This window comes from Saccopteryx leptura, chromosome 1, assembly GCF_036850995.1.
Source record: "Saccopteryx leptura isolate mSacLep1 chromosome 1, mSacLep1_pri_phased_curated, whole genome shotgun sequence".
Classification (NCBI taxonomy): Eukaryota; Metazoa; Chordata; class Mammalia; order Chiroptera; family Emballonuridae; genus Saccopteryx; species Saccopteryx leptura.
This window is the reverse complement of record NC_089503.1, coordinates 270,340,132-270,366,728: the sequence shown is the minus strand read 5'-3', so window position 1 is coordinate 270,366,728 and position 26,597 is coordinate 270,340,132. Positions and strand designations below refer to the sequence as shown.

Here is a 26,597-nt window from a genome sequence, read left to right as displayed (position 1 = left end):
CGCCCTGATGGCTCACAGACTCACCAGCCTCTGCTGTCCCCAAGCTGGGCAGTGGTTTTGGAGGCGCTGAGGGGGCAAGGGCCACCTTGGTGATATGGATCTCTACTCCCTGGGACCCCTGCTCCATCAGGCAGATGTCCACCCCAATGCCCAGCATGCCAAACATCTCCTGGAAGTGGGTAGCGGCCCGGCGGGCCTCAGCCAGTCCCTCGAAGCGAATGCAGACCGAGTGCTCGTCCTCACGGTAGGTCTGCCAGTCCCCAGGCTCCTCAGGCTCTGCTGAGCCCTCATCTGCACTCAAGAAGATCTCCTCATCAGAAACCTCGGCTGAGCCCTTGAAGCGGAAGAGGCGGTGCAGCCGCCGGGCAGCCCGGCGGAAAGTGTCATCCAACTCACCGCCAGAGGAGCTCTCAGGCTCGCTCTCTGTCCCGCTGACAACCACACGGGCGCTGTGCACTGCACAGCCGAACTTGCTGCTCACCTCGCAGGCGTAGCTGCCGGCATCAGCATGACCCACACCAGTGACCAGAAGGGAGCAGGTGCCATCCCCAAGATGGTCAATGTGGTGGTGCCGGCCATCAGTTAGCTCCACGCCATCCTTCAGCCAGCGAGCTTGAACCTCCGCCTTGCTGGACACCACACACTCCAGACGCAAGACATCCCCCACTTGTGCCTCAGTGTCCCCAAATGTTCTGCAGAATACGGGCCCCTCCTGCTGCCTCATCTCCTTTCGCACCTTATAGCCCTTGAAGGCAGCCTGTATCTTCACAGCTGCCTTGTCCAGGGATGGGTCACTGAGGTCCTCACCACTCAGGTCTTCTAGTAGTGGGCCAGCTGTGGCCAGCTGTTCCTGCTGCTTCTGCAGCTTTCCTGAAGGGGCTGCTGGGGTCCTGACCTGTGTGCATAGGTAAGGTAGGGAAACTGAGGCCTGGAGCAGGGGCATCTGGGACAGGCTGGAGGTAGAACCTGGTCTGTGCCCACCTTCAGCAAGCCACTCTGCCTTTACCTGTTGGTAACAGCACTCTCTTTACTGGGGCTAGATGCTTGATGACTCCTGTTGTCACAAAATTCAAGCCCACTCTCCCTGAAATCACTTTACACAGCCACCCAGAGACTTACAGGGTGGTGAGGAACACATTACAGAGAGGCCAGTTCCAGCTCTCCAGGAGAAAGCTTTAACGGCCAGGTGAATGGGTGAGAGGTAGATGGGGGGTGGGGGATGGGTAGATCAGTGGGTCACTGGATAGATAAATAGAAGTATGGATAGACACTTGATGGCTAGATGGGTGGTAGATGGATGGAGGGATAAAGAGTGAAGTAGATAGCAAAGGAATAGATAAATGGATGGTGATGGCTGGCTGGCTGGATAAATGGATGGTGATGTACAAAGGCTAGATGGATGAAAAGGTTGCTGGATGGTGGATGGGTGGACAGTGACTGGGCAGTGAAGATCTGAGACACTCAGGCCTCCCTTGCAGGGTAGGCTGGAGGCTCACCTTGCTGGCCAGTGAAGAGTGGCTCGGCTTTCCAGCCTTCTTGAGGTAGGTGATCAGGGAAGGCGTGCCTGCCCGGGACTCGTCATCAGAGCTCGTGTGTGAGAGGTCGGCCTCGCCGGTGCGTGCCAGCTCGTCTGCTGTGGAGTAGTCCTCAGAGAGGTCCGGGGCCGCATCCTCGGCCTCCTGCCGCTGGCGCTGCAGGCGGCCGTCCTCCTCGGGCAGCTCACTGATGGAGTCCAGCGTGGGCTCACGGCTCATGCGGCGTTTTCTGGCCAGGGCCTCCCACAGCAGGTGCAAGTCACCCTCCTGGGCTGCCTCAGGGGGCAGGCTGGGCTGGGCGGGGGCTTCATCTACAGATCCTGTGGTCAATGTCACTGTGGATAGCAGGACACTGGTCAGCCAGGCAGGCAGGAACAGAGCCAGGACCTCAGCCAGCCTTGGCTGCCGACTGCTGCTCTCTTCAATAGGCCTCTGACGCCAGCCTGGGCCCCCACAGGGCTCTGATGGCAAAGTCTTTGGCAAGGTTTCAGAAGCTCCAAACGGTTCTACCTGGGCCTCAGCTTCCCCTGGTCAGGCCAGACCTCAGCCCTCAGAATTGGGGGGGGGGGGGGCTCAGAGGTCATTGGAAGGTTCAGAATGCAGGGGGAGGGGACACAGGGCAAGGTTTTCAGATTGCAGAGGCTTGAGGACTTCAGGGCTCAGCAGTGGGTACCAAGGGCTGCAATGGCCAGGATCCCATTCAGGGAGGGGGTTCAGCCTAAGATGCCAGAGGTATGGGTTATAACAAGAGGCTGGGCCCCAAAGGGTCTGTGTGACTCCTCAGCAGTCTCAATCTCCCGTAGTGTGAGGTTGAGTACCTAAGTGGACACCCTGCTGTGCCTAAGGGTCACCCCCCACCTTCAGACCCCAGGGCTCCCCTCCATGTTCCTACCCCCACATGCTGGGCCCAGAAGACATACCATGGAAAGCGACGGCAGTGGCAGAGACTGGGTCCCTGGCGAGGCCACAGCGGTACTCGCCCTGGTCCTCCTCTGAGAAGCCCCGGATCACCAGCGTGTGCTGCCGACCCTGGCAAAGAACCTGGAAGCGCCCACCGGGCTGGACGGGCTCTGTTCCCTTCAGCCAGACAATTTCACCAGCCTCCGGCACCTCACACTCCAGACGCAAGTCCTCACCAGCTGCCGCCTGCCGGGTCTCGGGAGCTGGGAGCGCAGGTGCAGGTTCCTGGGGCTCTGCTGGGGATGAGCACGTCAGCAGGGACATGCCAAGCCCTCCAGTGTGGGGAGGCTTGAGTGATCCAAGCTGGACCACTCTTCCCCCATCCTCATGGGCCAGGACTAGGCCAGCGACTCACCTAGCATCACTGTCTGGGGCAGATGCACAGGCTCTCCAGCGCCTGCAGGACCCACGGCCGCCACACGGAAGCGGTAGGACTCCCCAGGGTTCAGGCCATCCACAATGCACTCGGGCCCAGGCACGAGCTCGTGACACAACTGCCACTCACCGGTGGCCGATACCTTCATCTCCACCCGGTAACCACAGAGGCCACCACCGCCGTCACTTGAGGGTGCCACCCAAGACAGTGTCACAGAGTGGCCGCTGCGCCCCACCACCTCAACATCTTCTGGGGGGTCAGGGAGGCCTGGGGGATTGCAGGGGAATGGTCAGTTAGGCATCTTCTTCTCCTCCTGCCCTGGGGTATGGTCCTGGGGTGCAGCGAGGACATGGGCAAACCACTCCCCGGGTCTGTAAGCAGCAGTGCCCCGGGCCGCCTGTCTCAGGGAGAGAGAGTTGTGTGTTTTGGTCATAAAGAGACTGTGAGCCCAAGCCCACTCTGGGCGAAGGGATGTGGAGAACCCCCAGTAGCTTCTGGGGCTGGAAACTCACGCCCCTCCCCACCCACAGGAGAGTCCAGCACCCAAGCTGCACCAGGCGAGCAAGTCACCCACCCAGCACGGTGAGCCACGCAGAGGCCACAGCATCGCGGGCAGCAAAGGTGACTTCGCCAGCGTGGTGTGGGCAGGCACGGCGCAAAAGCAAGGTGTGGTGGTTGCCATCTGCGGTGACCATCCAGTTGGCATTGTCCTGTTGCACTGCTGCCCCGTTTAGGTACCAGGTCACCTCACCCACTGGCACCACCTCGCTCAGGGTGCAGCTGAAGTGGGCCTGCTTTCCCACTGGCACAGCCATGTCCCGCGGGGGCTCCAGGACCTCCAGGCGCCAGCCTGCAGAGGGGGGCCAGGACTTGCTTTCGGAACCAGGGATAACCCCTGGGGGCTAGGAATCCCCTAAGCCACCAATCCCACCACCCTGGCCCTCCTCTACCTCAGAGCAAAGGCAGCAGCCCAGCTTAGGTGGGAGGGGTCTCAGAGATCAGTCTTCTCCACCAGAAAGGGGAACTTGATTTCTAACCACTCCCCTCCCGCAGGCCCCAGCTCAATCCTCATGCCCCTTCTGAAGGGTCTTGTGTGTGAGGGACCACAGAGACCCCACCACACCCCACACCTGTAACAGTGAGGAACGCTGATGTCACCACATCCCCTGCCAGGAAGGTCACACGGCAGCTGTCCTGAGGCCGCAGGTTTTTGAGCAGCAGCAGGTGTCGCAGGCCGTTCTCGAAATAGACCACTTCTGCGTTCTCGGAGCTGAGCACTGGCTCATCATCCAACAGCCAGGTGTGGGCGGCCAGCTCCGGCTGGGACAGGTGGCACTCGAACAACGCTTCACCTCCCTCGGGCACCTCCACATTCTCCAGGCCCCGTACCACTGTGTTCTTGGCTGGGGGACAGAGGGTGTGGCTCAGGATGTGGGAGCCTACACCACCCAGGTCCCACCACAGTCATGTGGCAGAGTCCCCTTCCATGCCATGGGGCTGAAAAGCAGGCCACTGACAGGGAGATGGACGGTGTCCATGTGGAACCATTGTGTATGTCCTCCCAAGGCCCGGCCCACCTCCATCCACATCATCACCATGCTAGTGGTCATGATGGGCGTCTTCCCTACTTCATAGGTGAGAAGCCTCACAGGTGTCTCCCAAACTCACCAGAGCCACAGTCGGGCTCATAGCTGGCCTGAAGCTTCAACCCCTTGCCCTGGCTGCACTTGGGAGCTCTGGACCTTGTCCCGTTTCCTCTGTCTCCCAGCCAGTGGTATCAGACCTGCTAGGCCACTCCCCTCACTCACTGGGACCAGAGAGACCTCTACCCACTTTCCCTAACCCTCCCTGGTTCTCTCACAAAATCTGTCAGTTTATAATAAATGGCCACACATTTTTCATGGAAGCTATGAACTCAGTGCCTGGCTGTGCTGGCTAGCCACCTCCTAATGCTATTCTCAGGATAGGAGTCCAGCCAGGGGGAATGACAAGAGGGGATACCGGAATGGGGATGAAGGAGGGATGCATAGGGGACAGCAGGGAATCAATCCACGGGGTAAAAGATGTAAGAAGCCAGGTGGTGAGGTCAGGCAGAAAAGAAATGCCAGATGACCCAGTGCTGGCCTGGATACTAGGAAGTATCTGCCCTTGACCCTCACGAAAGCAAGGAGCCACTGCAGTCACTGAGCTGGAAGTCGGGGCCCATGGCCTCAACTGCCGTCCGGGTACGTGCCCCAGATGGAACCCACACACACAGCCCTGATGCCCCCTCAAAGCTTATTTAGAGCCCAGGCCCACGCCTGCAGGCAGGGGTGTCTGCTCTGGACAGAGGCCCAGGGAGTGAAACGGGGAGGGAGACTCAGAGCAGAGAACCTGCTCGGCCATCCACATCCCTCTGCTAGCCCACCCTCCCACCCTGGACCGCTGTGCCACAGACCAGACTCCCTCACGGCCCAGCCCCTTTACTCCCCACATCAGAACTGACGGAGACTCGGGAATCTGACTACATTCTGCTGGATGGCACGAGCAGAGCTACAGCTGACTCAGACAGGGGGTGGGGAACAAGGGGAAGGCCAGTGAGGTCACTGCCAGAGCTCACCCTTGGTTCCTATCCAAGGATGTCACTCCGGCTTTGTTTGACAGAGTCCTAGATGTTACAGCAGCAGCAAGCCCCCAAGCACCTGCTGTCTCCAGTCCTTACACTGCTCCCTCTCCACCTGGCCCTGGCTGTGGCTGAAGGCTCTGCTCAGATGCCCACAAGACCCGGCCCCACCACCAGGCCCAGGACAGACACACTGCAGCCCCCCGTCCCCCATAGCTCCTATCACATTTTCCAGTAGGGATGTCAGGGGATGTCGCTGTGAAAGGATGGATTTTTGTCTGTTCTCTGAAGTGCTTGCAGGTATCAAAAAAAAGTGTTTACAAAACTTAGTTGTTGAACTAGTGTGGGGAAGGGCTGACTTCAGGTGGCCAATGGCAGAGACCAGTTTCACTTGCTCACACCTGCTCTCCAGCTTGGATGGCCCCTGACAACCATCTCCACCCTCCAGTTTATTCACCACCAGGAACAGCTCAGATTTTCCCAAGAAGGAAGTGGCCCCGGCCAAATGACAATTCCTTCCACAGCGGGGCAGCTCACTCTGTTCAACAGCATATCATTTCAGGAACATAGGGCTTTGGCGCACCCTCTGTGTGACCAGTCTGGGAAGGGGCACAGCTGGGATATGAACCCAGGATTTGAGGACAAAGTCCCACCTGCAGCCCTGCCAAGGGCCCAGCAGCCCCGCCTGCCTGCTCACTGCCTAGACGCTGCTCCCAGCTGCCTCTGCCTCCCCTCCCCAGGTGTTTGGATGCCAATTCCTCAGATACAGCTTTTTCCCAGAGTCTACCCAGCTGTCCTGTTTTATCAGGCTGCTTGAGGTGGGGAGGGGTCTGTGAGTGGGCTCAGGGCCCAGAGAGCGTCAGCAGGAGCCACCTGCTTGGATCCCTCTTTTCTAGTATTGTCACAGGCACGCAGCGCTGGCTGCCACTGCCTGATGCTCCACAGTATGTCTTGGGCTGGCACCAGGCCAGAGCCTGCTGGGCTTGTAGGGGCCTGCCGGGCGGCCTCACCTTGCACTTGCAGCAGGGCCACCACGCGGGTGCCCGCAGCCTCACAAGAATAGATGCCAGTGTCGCAGGGCAAGGCCGGCCTGAAGGACAGCCTGGCCACGGTCCAGTCCTGCTCTATGATGACACGACACCCGTCGGGGCACACCTCCTGCTCGTCCATCTTCCACGTGGCCTGTACTGGCCGTGAGTACTGGCAGAGGAGCTCGGCCGGGCAGCCCTCCTCCACAGCCAGGTCCTGCATGGCACTGACCACCTCCACCACGGGATCTGTCGGCCGACACGCCGGACATGGGTCAGCCTGAGCAGTGTGGCCAGGGCCCGCCCACCCTTTGCGGTCAGTGGCAGTGGTCCATCGACAAGCAAGCAAGGGGCTTCGGCAGGAAAGGAACTGGCCATGGCGGCCCAGGACCCTCTACACAGAGCAAGCCTTACCACACACCCCACCCGTAGCAGAGAGCCTCCATCCATTGGGTCCCTCTGAACCCCTCTGATCCCTGAGCCCTTGCCTCCCTGGATGGGGGAAGCACACAGCCCCAGCAGGGACACAGCACCCACTTCTATAAAAGTCCAGGGGCCCCCAGCCCAGCTTGTCCCTTTTCCAGATGCCTCTCTGCCCCTCCAGGGGGAGCCATCCCATTCCACCTGGCAAACCCTACTCCATAAATGGTTTGCCCCATGGACATGGGGGCATGCCAATTCATTCTACAACAGTGCAGAGAAGGCCTGTTGGCAAACACACTAGGCAAAGCCACAGCAAGAGGCCATCCCAGGAGCAATCGACACATCGATTGGGAGTGCACTGAGGGATCCCTGGCAGCCTACTGTCCTCCCCAATGGCTATCTCTTTCCCAGAAAAGCACAAGACACCACCCAAACCACAGTGGTGGAAACAGCCATGAGCAGGGATAGAGCAGGCCATGTGGAGTAGGAAGGCTGCCCTCATTTCCAGGCTGTCCTCTGGGTGTGTGCCTGAGGTAGGTGCAGGCCAGGTGGCAGCACTCAGGACCCCACGAGCAGGTGAGCATAAAGGTGGCCCACAGCTTCACACTGAGCCGGGCCTTCTTTCTCATCCAGGAAGCAGGACTGACTGCAGCTTGCCTGAGCACTCACACACGGCATGTGTGGGGCAATGTCAGTCCCCAACAACCTTCTCTAGGAGCCTGCAGGAAGCATGCAGGAGCAGCAGGGGCAGAAGCATTAGTGAAAGGAGGGTCTCATCGGCTAGTACCTTTGACCAACAACTTGGCCGTGGAGACCAGGGGCCCTGCACGGTAGGTGACGATGCCTGAGTCAGCAACCCCCAGGCCCGACAACATGAGGGAATGGATGGTCCCATCACGCACGCAGATGGCACTCTGGGGACTGTCCTGCAGCGGGGTCCCATCCAGCCACCAGTGGGCCTCTGGCCCACCGGCACAGGACACCTCACAGGAGAACATGGCCACCTCCCCCGCAAAGACGTCCACATTCTGCAAGCCACGTACCAGGTATGGTGCTGCCTCTGCACAAGAGGGCAACAGGAGGGTAGGCTGGAGTGCCTTAGGCCTACAGGACCATGTGGGTCCACCATTTTAGGGATCTCTGGAGCTGGGGTCTAGAGATCCACCTGGGCCAGCTATCCCACCTTGCTCACAGAATGATATACTCAGACCACCCACAGAGAGTAGGCTCAGCTCCCCTGCACTCCCACCCCTCTCCAGAATACACCCAATTTCACAAAAGTACACAGAAGACACATATCTATGGCCCCTTCAGCAGCCTCATGGCTGCGACCTTTGTGGGGTGGGGAGGAGAAGCTGTGAGGCTGCTACTCTGAGAAGGTTGGGTCTGCCTCAGGTAGTAAGCGCTCTGCCCTTGTAGGTGCATAGGAGAAGCAAATGCTTCTATTCCCAGAAGGCCATCTTTCCAGATGTTGCCTGCAGTCCTTTCGACCCTAAGGTTCCAGGGCCCAATGCCCATGGCAACTGTTTCCTGTCCTTTCACACAGCAGGTCTGAGCGCAGAGGCTTCCCAGATGTGGCTGTTGCCTGCTCTATATTCCCACACCTGGTCTAGCCAGGCCCTTCTTAGAAGCCCCCCTTGTCCTTCCCAGGCTGCACCACCAAAATCTCAGCCTCAGTCCTTCACCTACCCCAAGCCTCTCCCGGGAGTGCACATCTGACAGCCTCTGCCTGCTTCCCAGCTCCCCATTCCCATCTCCAGCACCTTTCCCAAGCTAGCCCATATACCACCTACCAAGACACCTATTTGTATACCCTCATTGCCACTGCCCTCCCCCAAGGACAAGGCCAGGCGTCTCTGTATGCAGGCCAGTTGGCACAGGTTAGGAACAGCTGGCTGACAGTGGTCAAGGGACAGCCCTCAAGGCACAACCCAGCTCCACGACCTCCTGACAAACACCTACCCTGATGAATGCATGAATCTCTTCTTGGCCCAGGACACCTAGGACACTGCTTCTTTCCCACCACTCAACTTGAGGCCTTTCTCAGTCCCAGAGACCACAGAGCCTTTCCCAACCCCAGAAGCCACAGAGCTGGCCATGTCTACCCACCCCTGGAGACCTAGGACATACCTTGTCTCTAATGTCCAATTATCTCAGTGGACTGGGGGCTCCTAAATGGCAGAGCTGCACATGGCCCCTTTCAAGGTCTGGCTTATGGGGTCTATTCAATTGATGATAGATGGTGAATGAATGGGTGGATGGATGAATGGATAGGTGAATAAATGGTTGAGTAGATGGGTGACAGGTATGGATAGATAAATGGCTGAATGGCTGGATTGATTGATGAATGAATGGATGGTGGATACATGGTGAATGGTTGGATGATGATAGATGGTGGATAGATGCTTGTTGGTGGATGGATGGATGGATGGATGGATAGATGAATAGATAGTCGATGGTAGATGGATGAATGATTGTGAATGATAGATGAATGAATTAATGAACGAATGGTGGGTGGGTGGATGAATTAGTGGATGAACAGTAGATGGATGGATGGATGGATGGATGAATAGATGAATGGTTGGGCAAATGATGGCTAAGTGAATGAATAAATGAATGGATAGTTGGTAGATGAATAAACAAATGGTGGGTGGTTAGACAAATGAATAAATGGATATAGATGAATGGCTGGATGGATGGCTGAATGAATAAGTGCTGGATGAATGGATGGTGAATGAATGGATGGTAGATGAATAAATTATGGATGGATGGTGAGTGGGTAGATGGATAGTGGATGGATGACGGATTGATGGTAGATGGTGGGTGGATGGATAATAATGGAGGATGTTGAATGGTGGGTGAAGAGAAGATGGATGGGTGGTGGATGAATACATGGATAAATAATGGTGGATGGGTGAATGGTAAATAGATAATAGATATTGGATGAATGAGGATGGATGGATGAAAAGATGGATGGATGGTGGATAAATGAATCAATAATAAAGAATATTTGATGGTGAAGAGATGGAAGATAGACTGATGGTGAATGGATGCATAGATGGGTGGATGGTGAATGAATGCTACATGTTAGATAAATGGATGAATAATGGAGTATGGTGAATGGGAGATAGATGAATGGTAGATAAATAGATGAATGGATGGTGAATGGATGGATAGGTGGATAATGAGTGGATGATGGATGAATGGTAGACATTCGGTTATATGGATGGGACCAGTGTGAGAACCAAGAGTATGACAGCAGGGGAGGTACAGTCAGAAATGACCAGCTCTGCAGACAAGGTATAACCCAAGTTGAAATCCTATTTGTATGCCTGAGACAAAGTACACTATACCCAAAATTGCACATATGTCACAGGTATGCTATTGCACCATTACCTGGGAGCCTATCAAGTGTGCACATGTGTGTTAAGATGATCTATGTCACAGGAGTAGCCATACAATGGGTAGCCATACAGAAGGCTTCCACCTCAGGGCTCAGTCCCCTACCCCCACAGCCAGGTTCCCCATTTCCCTCCTACAGATAACACTAACCCCACACAGGGACCCCACATGCACACCAGAATCTCCTGAGCTGATCTTCACCAGCCCACTTCAGTGGGCTATCTGCTCCATGGCTTTAGCAGTCAGGGGAAGAAAATTTGCCACCCCAAGGCAAGATTACTACTAAAAGACTTGGGTTTTTGATCACACCAACCCCCAACAGCTCTTTGACTAGGGAGGTATAAAGAAACATACCTTGCCAGGCATGGGACGGGACTACCCACCTGTGACTTTCAGCTGGGCCTCTGAGCTACATGAGCCCACTTGGAAACTGATGGTTCCAGCATCCTCAAAGGTCACCTGTGGGAGCAGAGATGGGCGTGTTAGCCTGAAAGCCTGTTTGGATCATTTCTCCTGGCAAGTTCTCAGGTCAATCCAACTGGAGTTAGAATTTTCCCCTTCCGTGCTCCTGAGAACATGTGGATAGAGGCAGGTCCCAAGGTCTTACCTTGTGGAGAGTAAGTGAGTGGAGTGTGCCTTGCTCCACTGCAATGTCATTCATTTCATTGGCCTGCAGGGGCACCCCTCCCAAGGCCCAACGGGCCTCCTGGCTCGAGGCCCTGGACAGACGACATCGGAAATGGGCGTCCTGGCCCTCACTGAGATGCACATCCTGCAGGGGCTCCAGAATGGTCACCTCAGAGGCTGCACGAGAGGAGGTGTGGCATCAGCCTCATCACCTGGGATGTCTGCCCCCAGGACCCCACCCCAATTCCTGCACCCAAGTACACAGGGTAACCCTCAACTCTGGCACCTCAGGCCACCCTGAAACCACCATGCTTGGGGCTAGTTCCCAACCTCAAAAGCAGGAACACTTGCAGTATGTCCCCCAACAAGGTTTGGATGTTCTGGCTCCAAGTGTGGTGAGAGGGGCAGTCGCCCTCACCCACTACCTGGATGGTGAGCTGAGCTGGGCATGTGTGGAGGCCCACGTGGAAGGAGACTGTGCCTGTGTCCTCAGGCGTCACAGTCTTCAGCTGCAGCCATGCGGGTGTGATCGCCCCACACCACCCCCTCTGTCACCTCACTGCTCGGCAGCAGCAGGCCCTGGAGGTACCACTGGGCACCTGCGGCCCTCACCCTCAGCCCCTCAAAGCTGAATGAACTCCACCTCCCCGTCAGCCTGTACCTTGGCATCAACCAAGCTCCATGATAGTTACCTTGGGCTCTGGGGTATGGGTGAGGGGGACTCCTTACCAGCCAGGTCTGAGCACCGAGTCCAACCTCCCACCCTCTCTCCTCCAAGAAGTCTTCCTGGATACTCTAATACTCTTCCCCTGTCAGAGCCTCTATCTGCCTCATGTGGCATTCGTCACCTGACCTGCTATAAAAACAGACCCCTGGGGACAAAGACGGGCTGAGGGCGACCCTGTTAGGAGGAAGAAAGCAAGGGGTTGCAGGGTGGTGGGCTGCCTCTGCCCATCCCCACCCTGTGGCCAGCCCTGCTCTGGCTGGGACATCAGGGAAGAAAGACCGTACAGACGGGCAGGGGCTCAGAGAGGGCAGCCAGGTCGGGCTGCCCCACCTGCAGGCTGGGGGCAGAGAGCAGAACAGCGTCCAGGGGCTGCAGCTTCCATTTTCTCACTGTAGACAGGGAAGTGGTGCAGAAATGAAGACAGAGCTTGTGACCCCAGGGACCTAAGAGCCACCCCTGGAACAGCATCTGGTGAAAGTGGTCACAAAGCAGCCATCAGGGGAAGGCTCACCTCCGACCTTGACAGAGGTCATAGTTTTCTGGCCACCCACTACACAGGCATACTCTCCAGAGTCCTCGACCTCGAACCCGTGGATCAGTAGCTTATACATGGCCCTGTGGTGATGCATCTCATACTTGGGGCCCATGCGTAGCTCCACACCCTCCTTGAGCCACTGCACAGGGGTCCCAGGCTCCACTGCTGTCAGCTGGCACCAAAGCCGGGCCAGGCTGCCCACCTCCTGCTCTGAGTCCTGCAGCTCCATCTAGAACATGGGCCTGGGGGCTTGGGGGACCCAAACGGGCACTTACAGGTACTGAGTAAGGCACTCCCTCCGCTCCATGGGGTCTGAGGAGCCTGAGGAAGGCAAGAGTCTCAATCCGAGACTCTCACCTCGATTGAGAGTCTGGCGGTGCTCTGCATGTGGCCTGTGTCACAGGAGTAGTAGCCAGTGTCCTCCTGCTCAGCGCTGTGCACCAGCAGCTCTGTGGCCACGCCCCCCTGCACCATCTGGTACTTGGTGCAAGGGAAGAGCTGTAGCAGGCCCTTGCGCCACTCCACACTGGCCCCCGCCCAGCTCAGTTCACAGCGCAGGTGTGCTGTGGCACCCTCGTCCGCCTCCTGGGCCTGCAGCTCCTGGAGGAACTGCACAGGCGCAGCTGTGGAGGGCGGGGGCAACAGAGCCTCAAGGCTGCTTCGCCCACCAGTCCTGCAAGAGCCAGGGTCCTCTCAGATGGGACTCGCTGAGCAGGACAGCAGCCCAGAGGGTCCCCACAAAGAAGGTGGGTCCCAGGCAGAAGGCAGAGCCCACCGTGGGCACACCTGTGATGGTGAGGGTGGTGCTGGTGGCCTGGGAGCCACAAGTGCAGGTGTACTCGCCCGCATCCTCCCGGCGCAGGTCACGCAGCACCAGCTCCACCGTGCAGCCCCGCTGCCGTGGCTGCAGGCGCCCGCTGGCCTGCAGCTCCAGGCCACCCTTGCTCCAGACCACAGCCCTGGGCTCAGACAGCTCACACCGCAGGCTGGCACAGGTGCCTTCCTCAGCCTGCAGACTCTGCAAGGGCTCCCTGAATACCAACTGTGGTGCTGCAAGGTGGGCAGGTAGAGGGGAGAGTCAGTCCAGAGACCCAGGCTCCTGTCAGGCTCTCCAAGATAGTCAGAAGATGGCAGCCCCACGCTTAGCCAGGAGACGGGCCTGACTGCCCTGAGGACCCACTGCCACAGCCCCAGAGGGTGGGGCAGAAATACGCATCATGGGCCTGGATCTACTTCAAGGGGAAGGAGTCTGTGCTGGGAGCTTTGAGAGGAGCTCTGAATCAAACCAGTGAGTCTCATGCCAGCCTCCACCCAGAACGCCCATGGGTAGGGCTGTGTCCCACCAGATCATCAGGACCTCAGGCCCCTAAGAGGGGCCATCCCTCCAATCGGGACTAGAGCTAGGGAGAAACAACAACAAAAAAATCAGCAGCTGAGGACAGGAAGAGACACAAGCTGGGATTCTCTCTTCACCATGAGAGCTGGCCAAGGGAGGTCAACTGAACGGAGATCAGTAATTAGACATTGGACAAAGGAAAACACTGACAGGGAAGCAGACAGGGAACAGAGTAAAACTGTTCAAAGCAGAGAAAATGAGAGCCTATAGATGACAACGGAAATGCAAAAGACAAGGACAGGACAATAGCACCCAATTTAGTTCATGGGGCACACGCAGTCTTTACCTCTGACCGCCAGTGTGGCCGACGTCCTCTCCTGCCCGCACAGGCACGAGTACTCCCCGGCATCTGCCACCACCAGGCCCCGGATCTCCAGCTCACACACAGCCCCGCGCTGCCTCAGGATGATTCTGTCCCCGGCTCTGAGGGTCTCCGGTCCCTTCCTCCACTCCACGGGAGCTGCCTTGCTCAGCTCACAGGACAGCGTGGCCGTGGCTCCTTCCATTGCCTCTTCCTTCGTCAGACCCTTTGTGAACTTGGCAGGCAGGGCTGGGGTGGGGGGCAGAGACACACACACACAATCACACATCTTGTCAGGACACCGACAACCAGAGATGGACAGCACAGAGAAGACGTAAAACCTAGGTAGACACGGGCCACATGCTGGGTTTGTCCAGTTCATGCTGTGCACTGTGGCTTCCCTCAGCCCAGTCTGTGAGCAGTGTGACTGTGGTCACTCTGTTGGGCTCCTCAGACCCAGGCTCTGTAGGAAGCTGGTGAACAGAGCTGAGGAGGCGTGGAAACACATGTGGAATGGTTTTGTGGGAAAACCTGGGGCAGACACGGCTGGACAGAGGAAAGAACACAGACTCCAAGAGGATAACAGGACAGAACCACTGGTGGCACAAGGGGTTAGTAGCTTAGATGCTGGTTTCGTGTGTTTTGTACAATAGCCCAGGAGGGTGGGTTTCCGTGGAATCACGGATGAGGATGACACTGAGACAGGGAAACACAGAATGAGTGCAGATGGATGTCAGGAAGCAAGGAACTAAACACCAAAACATGACTCTGTTTGGCCACAGTTGCCATTACCCCTGACGGTCAGTGTGGCGGATGTCCTCTCCTGCCCACACACGCACAAGTACTCCCCGGCATCAGCCACCACCAGATCTCGGATCTCCAGCTCACACACAGCCCCGTTCTGCCTCAGGGTGACTCTGTCCCCGGCTCTGAGGGTCTTGGGCCCCTTCCTCCACTCCACAGAGGCCTCCTTGCTCAGCGTGCAGTGCAGTGTGGCTGTGGCCCCCTCCGTGGCCTCCTCATTCCTCAGACCCTTTGTGAACTTGGCTGGCACGGCTGGGGAGGTTAGAAATACCCAGAGAACATCAGACTGCCCGGAACGTGGGGGTGGGCACAACACATGGACCCTTGACAATGAAACACGCTCTGGAGCAGACGAGGAATGAAACGTGAACACACAGACACATTTCTGGGGGTAATGTTCATCCAGTGAACATCAGTGAAGAGATGACAGAGCTGGGACCCTCAGTGAGGACCTCTGACCAGGACTGACACAGGGAAACAGCCATAGTTTCAACAGACACATGCACAGAGATAGTGACAAGAAGGTGGCACTCTGCAATCTTCTGGTGCCCTTCCTGCCTCAGACTGACAGAGGGCCCTGGCCCCTTCCCTCAGACTATACACCAGGTTGCTCAACTAACACCACCATGGCCGTGGCTACTTCCATGGCTGCCTCTTTGCAATCTGTGACCCTGATGGGTACAGTGAGAGCAAAGAGACAAAGAAAGGGCTGCTGAACTGTTGTGTGACATCATGAACTCCATGATGCTGTATTAGTATTAGTGCTCTCTTCTCACCTCCTGCAGCTCCAGAGGCCACAGTTCAGCACTCACCGGGACTGACCTGGACAGACCAGAGCAAGGAACATCCTGACGGGGAGGGCTCATAAGCCACCCTCCTTCTGTCTCGTCTCCCAGTTACAGGTGTCCTTGTGGTGTCCACACACTTTTAGAAACAGCTCTCTTGAGCTGCCTATAGCTTGTCGCCTCCAGTCTGGCACTCCGGCTACTGGCTGAGCGACAGCCCTCTGAGCTCATGCGCCTTTGGTCTGCTGGTGGATCTGACCAGCATTAAGGGCCCAGTTCTTCCCTGCTGCAGATGCTGTGCTGTCCATGCAGCTTGAGGAATCATGGTGTTGGCTTCTTCCCAAAGGGCTGAACATCTGTGCAAGGACGGTTCCACCCAGACTCCAGAGTCCTCCTCTTCACTGACCACCTTGTCTCATGAGTAGGTCTGCCAGGGCCTGGGACCTTACAGAGGTGCCCTCCCTCTGCTCCTCTCAGACTCACCCCTGCCCTGTGCCCCTTCTTGGATATTGATCCCTGGACCCTCCCAGGATATGGGAGTGGCCTCTTACTGCCTCTCTCCATCTGCTTCATCTTTAGGAATTGACCAGGACCTCAGAGGGACCCTGAGGACCCAGACCTCTGCCAGGGACCTGACCAATTGCCAGATTGCCAGCCACTCCTCACCATGGCCGAGTCTGGTCTTGACTTATCTCTGAGGGTCTCAGGCCCCATCCTCTCTCCTGGCCAGCTCATAGGCCTGGCTCCCTCCCTCCACCGTCTGTCCTGACACCCCTGCCTAGGCCCTCCTGGGAACTGACTCGAGAGCCATACTTGCATCTACTTCTCAATCCTTGTTGACATGGCCCATTCATGAGCACTCTAGTCCACCGTGTGTGTGACCCCTGTAAAACAGTAGGCCTTGTTCTCTCATCTTTACCTGAGAAGACCTTACACAGCCAGGTGCTAAGACTTGTGTTGCAGGGTAGCAGGAGGCACAGAGAAAAGCATAGATACCGAGGCAGACGGCACAGCACGGGGATCTGCCCACACCCTCGGACACACAGCCACTGTTCCATGGGGCACACGCAGTCTTTACCTCTGACCGCCAGCGTGGCCGACGTCCTCTCCTGCCCGCACAGGCACGAGTACTCCCCGGCATCTGCCACCACCAGGCCCCGGATCTCCAGCTCACACACAGCCCCGCGCTGCCTCAGGGTGACTCTGTCCCCGGCTCTGAGGGTCTCCGGTCCCTTCCTCCACTCCACGGGAGCCGCCTTGCTCAGCTCACAGGACAGCGTGGCCGTGGCCCCTTCCATAGCCTCTCCCTTCGTCAGACCCTTTGTGAACTTGGCAGGCAGGGCTGGGGTGGGGGGGCAGAGACACACGCACACAATCACACATCTTGTCAGGACACCGACAACCAGAGATGGACGGCACAGAGAAGACGTAAAACCTAGGTAGACACGGGCCACATGCTGGGTTTGTCCAGTTCATGCTGTGCACTGTGGCTTCCCTCAGCCCAGTCTGTGAGCAGTGTGACTGTGGTCACTCTGTTGGGCTCCTCTGACCCAGGCTCTGTAGGAAGCTGGTGAACAGAGCTGAGGAGGTGTGGAAAGACATGTGGAATGGTTTTGTGGGAAAACCTGGGGCAGACATGGCTGGACAGAGGAAAGGACACAGACTCCAAGAGGATAACAGGACAGAACCACTGGTGGCACAAGGGGTTAGTAGCTCAGAAGCTGGTTTCGTGTGTGTTTTTTTTTTAAATTCATTTTAGAGAAGAGAGAGAAAGGGAGAGAGAGAGAGACAGAGAGGGAGAGAGAGAGAGAGACAGAGAGAGAGGAGAGACAGAGAGAGAGAAGGGGGGAGGAGCTGGAAGCATCAACTCCCATATGTGCCTTGACCAGGCAAGCCCAGGGTTTCGAACCGGCGACCTCAGCAATTCCAGGTAGACGCTTTATCCACTGCGCCACCACAGGTCAGGCGGTTTCGTGTGTTTTGTACAATAGCCCAGGAGGGTGGGTTTCCGTGGAATCACGGACGAGGATGACACTGAGACAGGAAAACACAGAATGAGTGCAGATGGATATCAGGAAGCAAGGAACTAAACACCAAAAAATGACTCTGTTTGGCCACAGTTGCCATTACCCCTGACGGTCAGTGTGGCGGATGTCCTCTCCTGCCCACACACGCACAAGTACTCCCCGGCATCAGCCACCACCAGATCTCGGATCTCCAGCTCACACACAGCCCCGTTCTGCCTCAGGGTGACTCTGTCCCCGGCTCTGAGGGTCTTGGGCCCCTTCCTCCACTCCACAGAGGCCTCCTTGCTCAGCGTGCAGTGCAGTGTGGCTGTGGCCCCCTCCGTGGCCTCCTCATTCCTCAGACCCTTTGTGAACTTGGCTGGCACAGCTGGGGAGGTTAGAAATACCCAGAGAACATCAGACTGCCCGGAACGTGGGGGTGGGCACAACACATGGACCCCTGACAATGAAACACGCTCTGGAGCAGACGAGGAATGAAACGTGAACACGCAGACACATTGCTGGGGGTAATGTTCATCTAGTGAACATCAGTGAAGAGATGACAGAGCTGGGACCCTCAGTGAGGACCTCTGACCAGGACTGACACAGGGAAACAGCCATAGTTTCAACAGACACATGCACAGAGATAGTGACAAGAAGGTGGCACTCTGCAATCTTCTGGTGCCCTTCCTGCCTCAGACTGACTGAGGGCCCTGGCCCCTTCCCTCAGACTATACACCAGGTTGCTCAACTAACACCACCATGGCCGTGGCTGCTTCCATGGCTGCCTCTTTGCAATCTGTGACCCTGATGGGTACGGTGAGAGCAAAGAGACAAAGAAAGGGCTGCTGAACTGTTGTGTGACATCATGAACTCCATGATGCTATATTAGTATTAGTGCTCTCTTCTCACCTCCTGCAGCTCCAGAGGCCACAGTTCAGCACTCACCGGGACTGACCTGGACAGACCAGAGCAAGGAAAATCCTGACGGGGAGGGCTCATAAGCCACCCTCCTTCTGTCTCGTCTCCCAGTTACAGGTGTCCTTGTGGTGTCCACACACTTTTAGAAACAGCTCTCTTGAGCTGCCTATAGCTTGTCGCCTCCAGTCTGGCACTCTGGCTACTGGCTGAGCGACAGCCCTCTGAGCTCATGCGCCTTTGGTCTGCTGGTGGATCCGACCAGCATTAAGGGCCCAGTTCTTCCCTGCTGCAGATGCTGTGCTGTCCATGCAGCTTGAGGAATCATGGTGTTGGCTTCTTCCCAAAGGGCTGAACATCTGTGCAAGGACGGTTCCACCCAGACTCCAGAGTCCTCCTCTTCACTGACCACCTTGTCTCATGAGTAGGTCTGCCAGGGCCTGGGACCTGAAGGCCCTGCACCCCTACAGAGGTGCCCTCCCTCTGCTCCTCTCAGACTCACCCCTGCCCTGTGCCCCTTCTTAGATATTGATCCCTGGACCCTCCCAGGATATGGGAGTGGCCTCTTACTGCCTCTCTCCATCTGCTTCATCTTTAGGAACTGACCAGGACCTCAGAGGGACCCTGAGGACCCAGACCTCTGCCAGGGACCTGACCAATTGCCAGATTGCCAGCCACTCCTCACCATGGCCAAGTCTGGTCTTGACTTATCTCTGAGGGTCTCAGGCCCCATCCTCTCTCCTGGCCAGCACATAGGCCTGGCTCCCTCCCTCCACCGTCTGTCCTGACACCCCTGCCTAGGCCCTCCTGGGAGCTGACTTGAGGGCCATACTTGCATCTACTTCCTAATCCTTGTTGACATGGCCCATTCATGAGCACTCTAGTCCACCGTGTGTGTGACCCCTGTAAAACAGTAGGCCTTGTTCTCTCATCTTTACCTGAGAAGGCCTTACACAGCCAGGTGCTAAGACTTGTGTTGCAGGGTAGCAGGAGGCACAGAGAAAAGCATAGATACTGAGGCAGACGGCACAGCACGGGGATCTGCCCACACCCTCGGACACACAGCCACTGTTCCATGGGGCACACGCAGTCTTTACCTCTGACCGCCAGCGTGGCCGACGTCCTCTCCTGCCCGCACAGGCACGAGTACTCCCCGGCATCTGCCACCACCAGGCCCCGGATCTCCAGCTCACACACAGCCCCGCGCTGCCTCAGGGTGACTCTGTCCCCGGCTCTGAGGGTCTCCGGTCCCTTCCTCCACTCCACGGGAGCCGCCTTGCTCAGCTCACAGGACAGCGTGGCCGTGGCCCCTTCCATTGCCTCTTCCTTCGTCAGACCCTTTGTGAACTTGGCAGGCAGGGCTGGGGTGGGGGGCAGAGACACACACACAATCACACATCTTGTCAGGACACCGACAACCAGAGATGGACAGCACAGAGAAGACGTAAAACCTAGGTAGACACGGGCCACATGCTGGGTTTGTCCAGTTCATGCTGTGCACTGTGGCTTCCCTCAGCCCAGTCTGTGAGCAGTGTGACTGTGGTCACTCTGTTGGGCTCCTCTGACCCAGGCTCTGTAGGAAGCTGGTGAACAGAGCTAGGGAGGTGTGGAAAGACATGTGGAATGGTTTTGTGGGAAAACCTGGGGCAATTATGAATGGACAGAAGAAAGGACACAACTCCGAGAGGATAACAGGACAGAACCACTGGTGGCACAAGGGGTTAGTAGCTCAGAGGCTGGTTTCGTGTGTTTTGTACAATAGCCCAGGAGGGTGGAAGGGTTTCTGTGGAACCATGGGCAAGGGTGACACTGAGACAAAGGACATGGGATGAGTGCAGACAGATGTCAGGAAGTGAGGAACTGAACACCAAAATATGCCCTAATTATGCAGCTCAGTGGTAGAGCTTCAGCTAGTGTGTGGTTGTCCTGGGTTTGATTTCTGGTCAGGGCACACAGGAGAAGCAACCATCTGCTTCTCCGTTCCTCCCCCTCTTCCTTCTCTCTTTCTCTCTCTTTCCCTCCTGCAGCCATGGCTAGGTTGGAGTAAGTTGGCCCCGGGCAGTGAGAATGGTTCCATGGCCTTCCCTTAGGTGCTAAAATAGCATGGTTGCTGAGCAATGGGGCAATGGCCCCAGATGGGCAAAGCATTGCTCCATAGGGGGCTTGCCAGGTGGATCCCAGTCAGGGCTCCTGCAGGAGTTTGTCTCTCTGCCTCCCCACTTCTCACTTAAGGGGAAAAAAAAGAACACTAAAATACAACTCTGCTTGGGCACAGTTGTTATTACCCCTGACGGTCAGCATGGCAGACGTCCTCTCTTGCCCGCACACACAGAAGTACTCCCCAGCATCTGCCACTGTTAGGCTCCGGATCTCCAGCTCACACACGGTCCTGTCCTGCCTCAGGGTGACCCTGTCCCCAGCCTGGAGGGTCTTCGGTCCCTTCCTCCACTCCACGGGGGCCTCCTTGCTCAGCTCACAGGACAGCGTGGCCGTGGCCCCTTCGGTAGCTTCTTCCTTCTTCAGACCCTTTGTGAACTTGGCAGGCAGGGCTGTAGAAGGTCAGAGACAGAGAAGATCATCCTCATCTTCCTACAGGGAGGAAAGGCAGGATGCCATGCCGCCTGCACAGGGCCGAGCACTCTTACCCTTCACTGTGAGTGTGGCTGAGGTAATCTGATCCCCGAAGCAGCAGGCATACGTCCCGCTGTCCTGGGGCTGCAGGTCCCGGACCACCAGCTCCAGCACGGTGCCCTCCTGCCATATGCTGTACTTGCTGCTCGGCTGCAGGACTTTGTCTCCACGGCGCCACTCCACCGGCGCCACCACCGAGGACACCTCGCAGTGCAGCGTGGCTGCACCACCCTCCAGCACCTCCACATCCTTCAGCCGCTCCTGGAACTGCACTGGCCGCGCTGCGGAAGGCACAGGCTCAGCGCATCTTCACTCCTTCACCCCCCTGGGGTCCCTTATAGTCGAGGAGGGCTGAGGAACCTGTGCACTACTTCACCCCTTTTACATCAGAAGCTAGTGACAGTGACCCTGACCACTGTGCCTTTAACGGGAGGAGCCAAACAGCAGAACAAAGAAGGGTGGTGTGCCACGAGCTGCCTTGTGTCTCCCTTCACACAGGAGCCCCATCCCCAGGACCCCAGATGAGACTGTATTGGGAGATGGGGCCTCTACAGATTTAATAAAAATGAAATGAGGTCACTAGGGTGGGCCCTAATTCCCCGTGACTGGTGTCACAGTAAGAAGAGGAGATCAGGATGCAGACACACACAGAAAAGGACCATGTGAAGACATAGGGAGGAGACGGCCATCCGCACACAAAGAAGAGAGGCCTAAGAACCAGCCCTGCCCACCTGAATCCCGGACTTCCAGCCTCCAGGACTGGAAGACAGAACTGTCTGGTGTTTGTGTTGCCCTGCCTGTGGTATTTGTTACACAGTCTGAGCTGACAGAGACTGACAGACATGAGTCAAGCAGGAAGGAGGGAGACAGAGATGTCATAATACAAAACAAAGTCAGGAATAAAGTACAAAGAGACTACCAGTCAGGAGACCAACAGAGTGCAAGGAAGGTTCTAATAGCACCTTCTAGTAGCAGAGACCCAGAGACGGGGCTGAAGCAGTGAGAGGAACAAGCTACAAACAGACATGGACAGAGCTGGACTCCCCCCACACACACACACACACAAAAATGCCAAGAAAGCAAAGACAGAAGGCAAGAGAGTTGGGTGGGGTCCGGGGTCTCCTCTGCCTTGAGCAAGGCAAGGGCCATGGGCAGTTGGAGCATGGCTGGAAGCTGCCCGGTCTTGCCTGGGGGCTCACCGTGGACCCTGACGATGGAGCTGCTGAAGGCACCTCCAGCCTCACACTTGTAGCGCCCGCTATCCTGCAGGGTGGTGCCGGTGATGACCAGCTGGGCTTGGCGGCCCTCACAGCTCAGCTGGCACCGGGTTGATGCCCGCAAGGTTTTCCCATCCTTGGTCCAGAGTACAGGCTTGTCTGGGGCAGTGGTCTCACAGACCAGGGTCAGATCCTCCCCCTCCATGACTGTGGTGTCCACGAGCTCCTGGGAAAAGACACCTGGCTTCTCTGGGGACAGAGAGGGAAGTACAGGGCACTTGGGGGATCCTGTAAGAGAAGCTGTGGATGGCACTGCAGCCCAGGTCAGTGCCCATCTATCTACCTCAGGCTGGGAAAACATACAGGTCATGCTCTGTGTGGCTCCCCATACCACAAGGGCACGCCATGCTGACCACAGAATTACCTCTGCATACCACGTGCAATGATTCATCCTGAAACAGCCACACCCAGCCTCCCAAGCCCACCCTGAGACCTAAGGCCCACCCCACATCACCTTCTCTTTGAGCCCCATGATCACACTGTATCTTAAGCTACATAGACTGGTCCCCACCAAACCACTAGGACACACAGCGCACCTGTGACCCGCAGGGTGGCCGAGGACCTCTGGTCACCCACTTCGAAGTGGATAGTTCCTGAGTCCTTGAGTGCAAGTTGCTGCAGAGTGAGCACATGGTAGCCACCCGGCTGGGTCTCAATCTTATTGAGCTCATTGGCATGCAAGGGTGTCTTGTCCAGGAACCAGTGGACAGGCCCGTAGTCATCCGGGGAGACACGGCAGCTGAAGGTGGCTGAGGAGCCCTCCTGCACCTCGAGGTCCCTCAGGTCCTCTGTGATGAGCACTCTCTGACCTGGGGGACGGGTGGACACATCAGGACCCCACTGAGGAGAACGGGGCACTTCCCCAGACCTGACGTGGGCTCAGGGCAAGCACAAGCTGGTAGATGTGACTGGTTCCAGGCGATAAAACTAAGGAAGCAGCAAGGGAGTCAGAGCTGAACTGACCGAAAGTATTTGTTTTAGGTCTACAGACAAGCCCCAACCCCCCTCGGTCCTTCAGCAGAGCCCAAGGGTGACCCACGGGGGCCCCTCCACAAGCTGTGTTTCCCAGAGGCAGATGAAGGTCAGTTGAGGCCCTGGGTGCATAAGAAATTATTGGGCCCCTTAAAAAAAGGGGGGAAACGTAAAAACACATGTTAACCATATTTTTAAATAAATAAAAAATATTACGTACTATTAATGTTAAAATTGCACATATGAAACTAAACTTGGTATCATTAGAAAAAAGTGTAAAGTTGGGGTTTTGCGGGGCCCTTCAGAAGTCGGGGCCCAGGGCGTGCGCCCAATGCGCCTGCCGTTAAATCTGGCTCTGGTGTTTCCCAACCTGTCCATGTGTTCCCAGAGTCACATAGTAAAACCAAATCTTGTCTTAATGGAACACATAAGTGTGTGAAGAAAGACTAGTGACTATAGTATGTTCAAATTTAAACCCAATGCTTTGGAGGTGTGATGGCATGAATGGCTAGGATTTTTTTTTTTTGGTCAACTTGTTTTTGTTTTGTTTTTTGACAGATTGCTGTGCATTCGTGTGTGTCTTGAAGTTGCCATATGCTGGGCACCAGATGCTGGCACCATATGCCAGACACCAGATACTGGGTGCTGGATATTGGGCACTAGGCATCAGATATCAGACCCTGGACACCAGATGCCAGGCACTGAACACTGGGCACCAGGCACTGGATGCTGGGCACTGGACACAGGACACCAGGGCACCAGAAAGCGCAGATGGTGCATCAGAAGGTGACTGGTCAGAGACAAGGAATTTTGATTTGAGGACCAACATGCAGAGAAAAGGTGTTGGTTGCACCTCCAGGCAGGCTCACAAATGTGTATTTAAGTTCTGTAAAGAGCATGTCTTGCTTTGGCCAGTTGGCTCAGTGGTAGAGTGTTGGCCTGGCATATAGATGTCCTGGTTTTGATTCCTGGTCAACGCAGATAGGAAAAGCGCCCATCTGCTTCACCCCTCCCCCCTCTCTTCTCTCTCTCTCTTCCCCTCCTGCAGTCATGGCTCAATTGTAGCTAGTCAGCCCCAGGCACTGAGGATGGCTCCATGGCCTCTGCCTCAGGCGCTAAGAAGAGCTTGGTTGCTGAGCAACAGAGCAACACCCCAGATGGGTAGAACATCACCCTCTAGTGGGTTTGCCCAGTGGATACCTGTTGGGGTGCATGTGGGAGTCTGTCTCCTCTCACTGAATATAAAAAAAAAAGTTTGTAAAGAGCATGTCTCGTCACCATGTGGCATTAACTGACTTTCTGGTTAATTAAGTACCCATTTCATTTCATTACCCAGCAGAGCATCTACTGAACTCACTAACTGTTCTCACTGAGCTCAATGCACTCACTAGATTTTTCACTGGAAAGGAGAGAAAAAACCACAGGCTTCCTTGTTATTCTGATTTCCTGCAGATAGACCACAGGAGGGGCCTCTGGCTGACACCACACTGGAGGCTGACCCCGGATTCAGGGAGGCTTGGGCTCAACCCTGCCTGGAGCAAACTTGTCCAACAGCCCTGAGCTGGCCTCTCACCCCACAAAAAGCCCCAGGTTCCTTGTCTGTTAGATGGATAAAATGGTGACCCTCACCCAAACTGCTGCTCAAACCTGGAGACCTTCATGCATAGAGAGGATGCCTCTGTGTGTAAAACCCACGTGGAGCTTCCATGTGGGGCTCAATCAAGCACAAGTTAGCATTTAGGAGGGGTTCCAGAAACACAAATTCAGTAATACACAAGGGCTGCTGACTCATTCACACAAGATCCAACTAGGAGGGCCACTGAGATGAGACCACCAAGGCAACCACTCCAGGAGATGGGGAAACTGAGGCTGGGCTTCTCCAGGGTCCCCAAGTCTGTTTGATACAAGGCTTATACTGGCCACACCACAGGCTGTGAAATCCATGCAATGTGCTGGCCTCACCTTGCACGAGGAGCCGCGCCTGAGACCTTGCCTGGCCAATGTCACAAGTGTAGGTGTCGCTGTCTGCCTTCTCCAGGGCACTGATGGTGAGCCTCAAGGTCACGCCTTCCTGGCTGGGTGCATGCTTCCCTGAGGCACACAGCTCAGAGGGACCCTTGCGCCAGGTCACTGTGGCTGCAGGGTGCTCTGTCTTGCAGGTAAATATAGCCTTGCCTTTCTCTTCCACCTGCAGGTCAGCCAGCTCTTCTGTAAACCAGTTTGCCTTTTCTGGGGGAAAAAAACAAGAAGGGGTAGGGGTGAAGCCTGCAGACCCCGCACTGCCCTTCAAGATCTGGGCAGCTCTCCTCCCAGCCTCCCCAGACAACCTCAGCAACTGGGCTGGGCTCCTTCCCTTTGGATCCCCTCCCTTTCCACCTGGGATGGCACAGTGAGATCCCTGAGGAAGTGGCCCCATGCCACATTGAGGGAGAGGCCATGAGGACTGCCCCAGAGTCTCTCCAGGGGATACCTTCTACACGGAGGCGGGCTGTGCTCTTGGAAACCTCTGTTTCGCATGTGTACTCTCCGGAATCCTTGAGTGAGGCTGCGTGAACCACCAGCATGGCCCGTGTGCCCTCGCTGAGCAGGTCGTACTTCTGACTCTTGCGAATGGTTTTCCCATCCTTCAGCCAGCGCACAGGGGCACCTGCCTGCGACAGCTCACAGTTCAGTATTGCATCCTCCCCGGGCGCGGCACACTGGTCCTCCAGTGGCTTTGTGATTTCTGCTGGTCTTTCTAAAGGAAGCAGAGACAGCCTGTGAGGCACGGCCCCACCCACAGCCAGGCCAGAGGCAATGACAGGGCTGGTGCTTGGAAACTTTCAGGCTTGGGAGGCCGAGCTCACAGAGGTACAGCTCAATGCTCTAGGACCTCTGACCCAGGAGCCTCAGAGACTTAGAATGCCAGAATTCCCCACTGCCATGAGGGGCCTCCGAGGGGAGATAGGAGAGCACAGATGCTTCAGCACTGACCAGAGGCCGTGACTCACAGTGTGGCCGTGGCTGGTGCCACCTGTGAACCAAGCTTCACAGATCTGCTCCAGTATTTACAGTGGGAACGCGAGCTCAGTGATTTCACTGGCTCAGTGACCACATGCCCTGAAGCTACTACGGCAGTCTGGCCACAGATGAGAGACCAGAAACTCTGCTCCTGCCCAGAGAACTTCACCCTAGAGACTGAGCCTCTGGATGGTCAGAAACCTCCAGCATCCCGACAAGACTCTCAGAGCAATGGCAGTCCCCAGAAGCACCCCCTGGCAGGCTACCCAGCCAGAGACCCCATTTCAGGCTG

At 56.4% G+C, this 26,597-nt stretch overlaps 1 protein-coding gene across 16 annotated transcripts in view; it reads right to left on the bottom strand.

Annotated features, from left to right (window-relative positions):
* The window catches only part of OBSCN (obscurin, cytoskeletal calmodulin and titin-interacting RhoGEF), a 205,629-nt gene that overhangs the window by 48,707 nt on the left and 130,325 nt on the right, over positions 1-26,597 (bottom strand). For 8 of the 16 annotated variants that reach the window (XM_066353036.1, XM_066353059.1, XM_066353133.1 and 5 more), the window contains 21 exons: positions 25,776-26,042; positions 25,268-25,534; positions 22,870-23,142; positions 22,256-22,522; positions 21,071-21,337; positions 20,711-20,974; positions 19,523-19,786; positions 17,632-17,895; positions 16,580-16,843; positions 14,705-14,968; positions 13,898-14,161; positions 10,934-11,130; positions 10,710-10,785; positions 7,712-7,984; positions 6,484-6,750; positions 4,002-4,274; positions 3,446-3,721; positions 2,851-3,138; positions 2,456-2,731; positions 1,497-1,870; positions 25-895 (listed from right to left, as the gene is read on the bottom strand). In XM_066353036.1, the coding sequence (XP_066209133.1) occupies positions 25-895; positions 1,497-1,870; positions 2,456-2,731; positions 2,851-3,138; positions 3,446-3,721; positions 4,002-4,274; positions 6,484-6,750; positions 7,712-7,984; positions 10,710-10,785; positions 10,934-11,130; positions 13,898-14,161; positions 14,705-14,968; positions 16,580-16,843; positions 17,632-17,895; positions 19,523-19,786; positions 20,711-20,974; positions 21,071-21,337; positions 22,256-22,522; positions 22,870-23,142; positions 25,268-25,534; positions 25,776-26,042 (6,096 nt within the window). The remainder of the gene's footprint in view (positions 1-24; positions 896-1,496; positions 1,871-2,455; positions 2,732-2,850; positions 3,139-3,445; positions 3,722-4,001; positions 4,275-6,483; positions 6,751-7,711; positions 7,985-10,709; positions 10,786-10,933; positions 11,131-13,897; positions 14,162-14,704; positions 14,969-16,579; positions 16,844-17,631; positions 17,896-19,522; positions 19,787-20,710; positions 20,975-21,070; positions 21,338-22,255; positions 22,523-22,869; positions 23,143-25,267; positions 25,535-25,775; positions 26,043-26,597) is intronic. The other 8 variants (XM_066353124.1, XM_066353162.1, XM_066353053.1 and 5 more) reach the window with 7 other exon arrangements.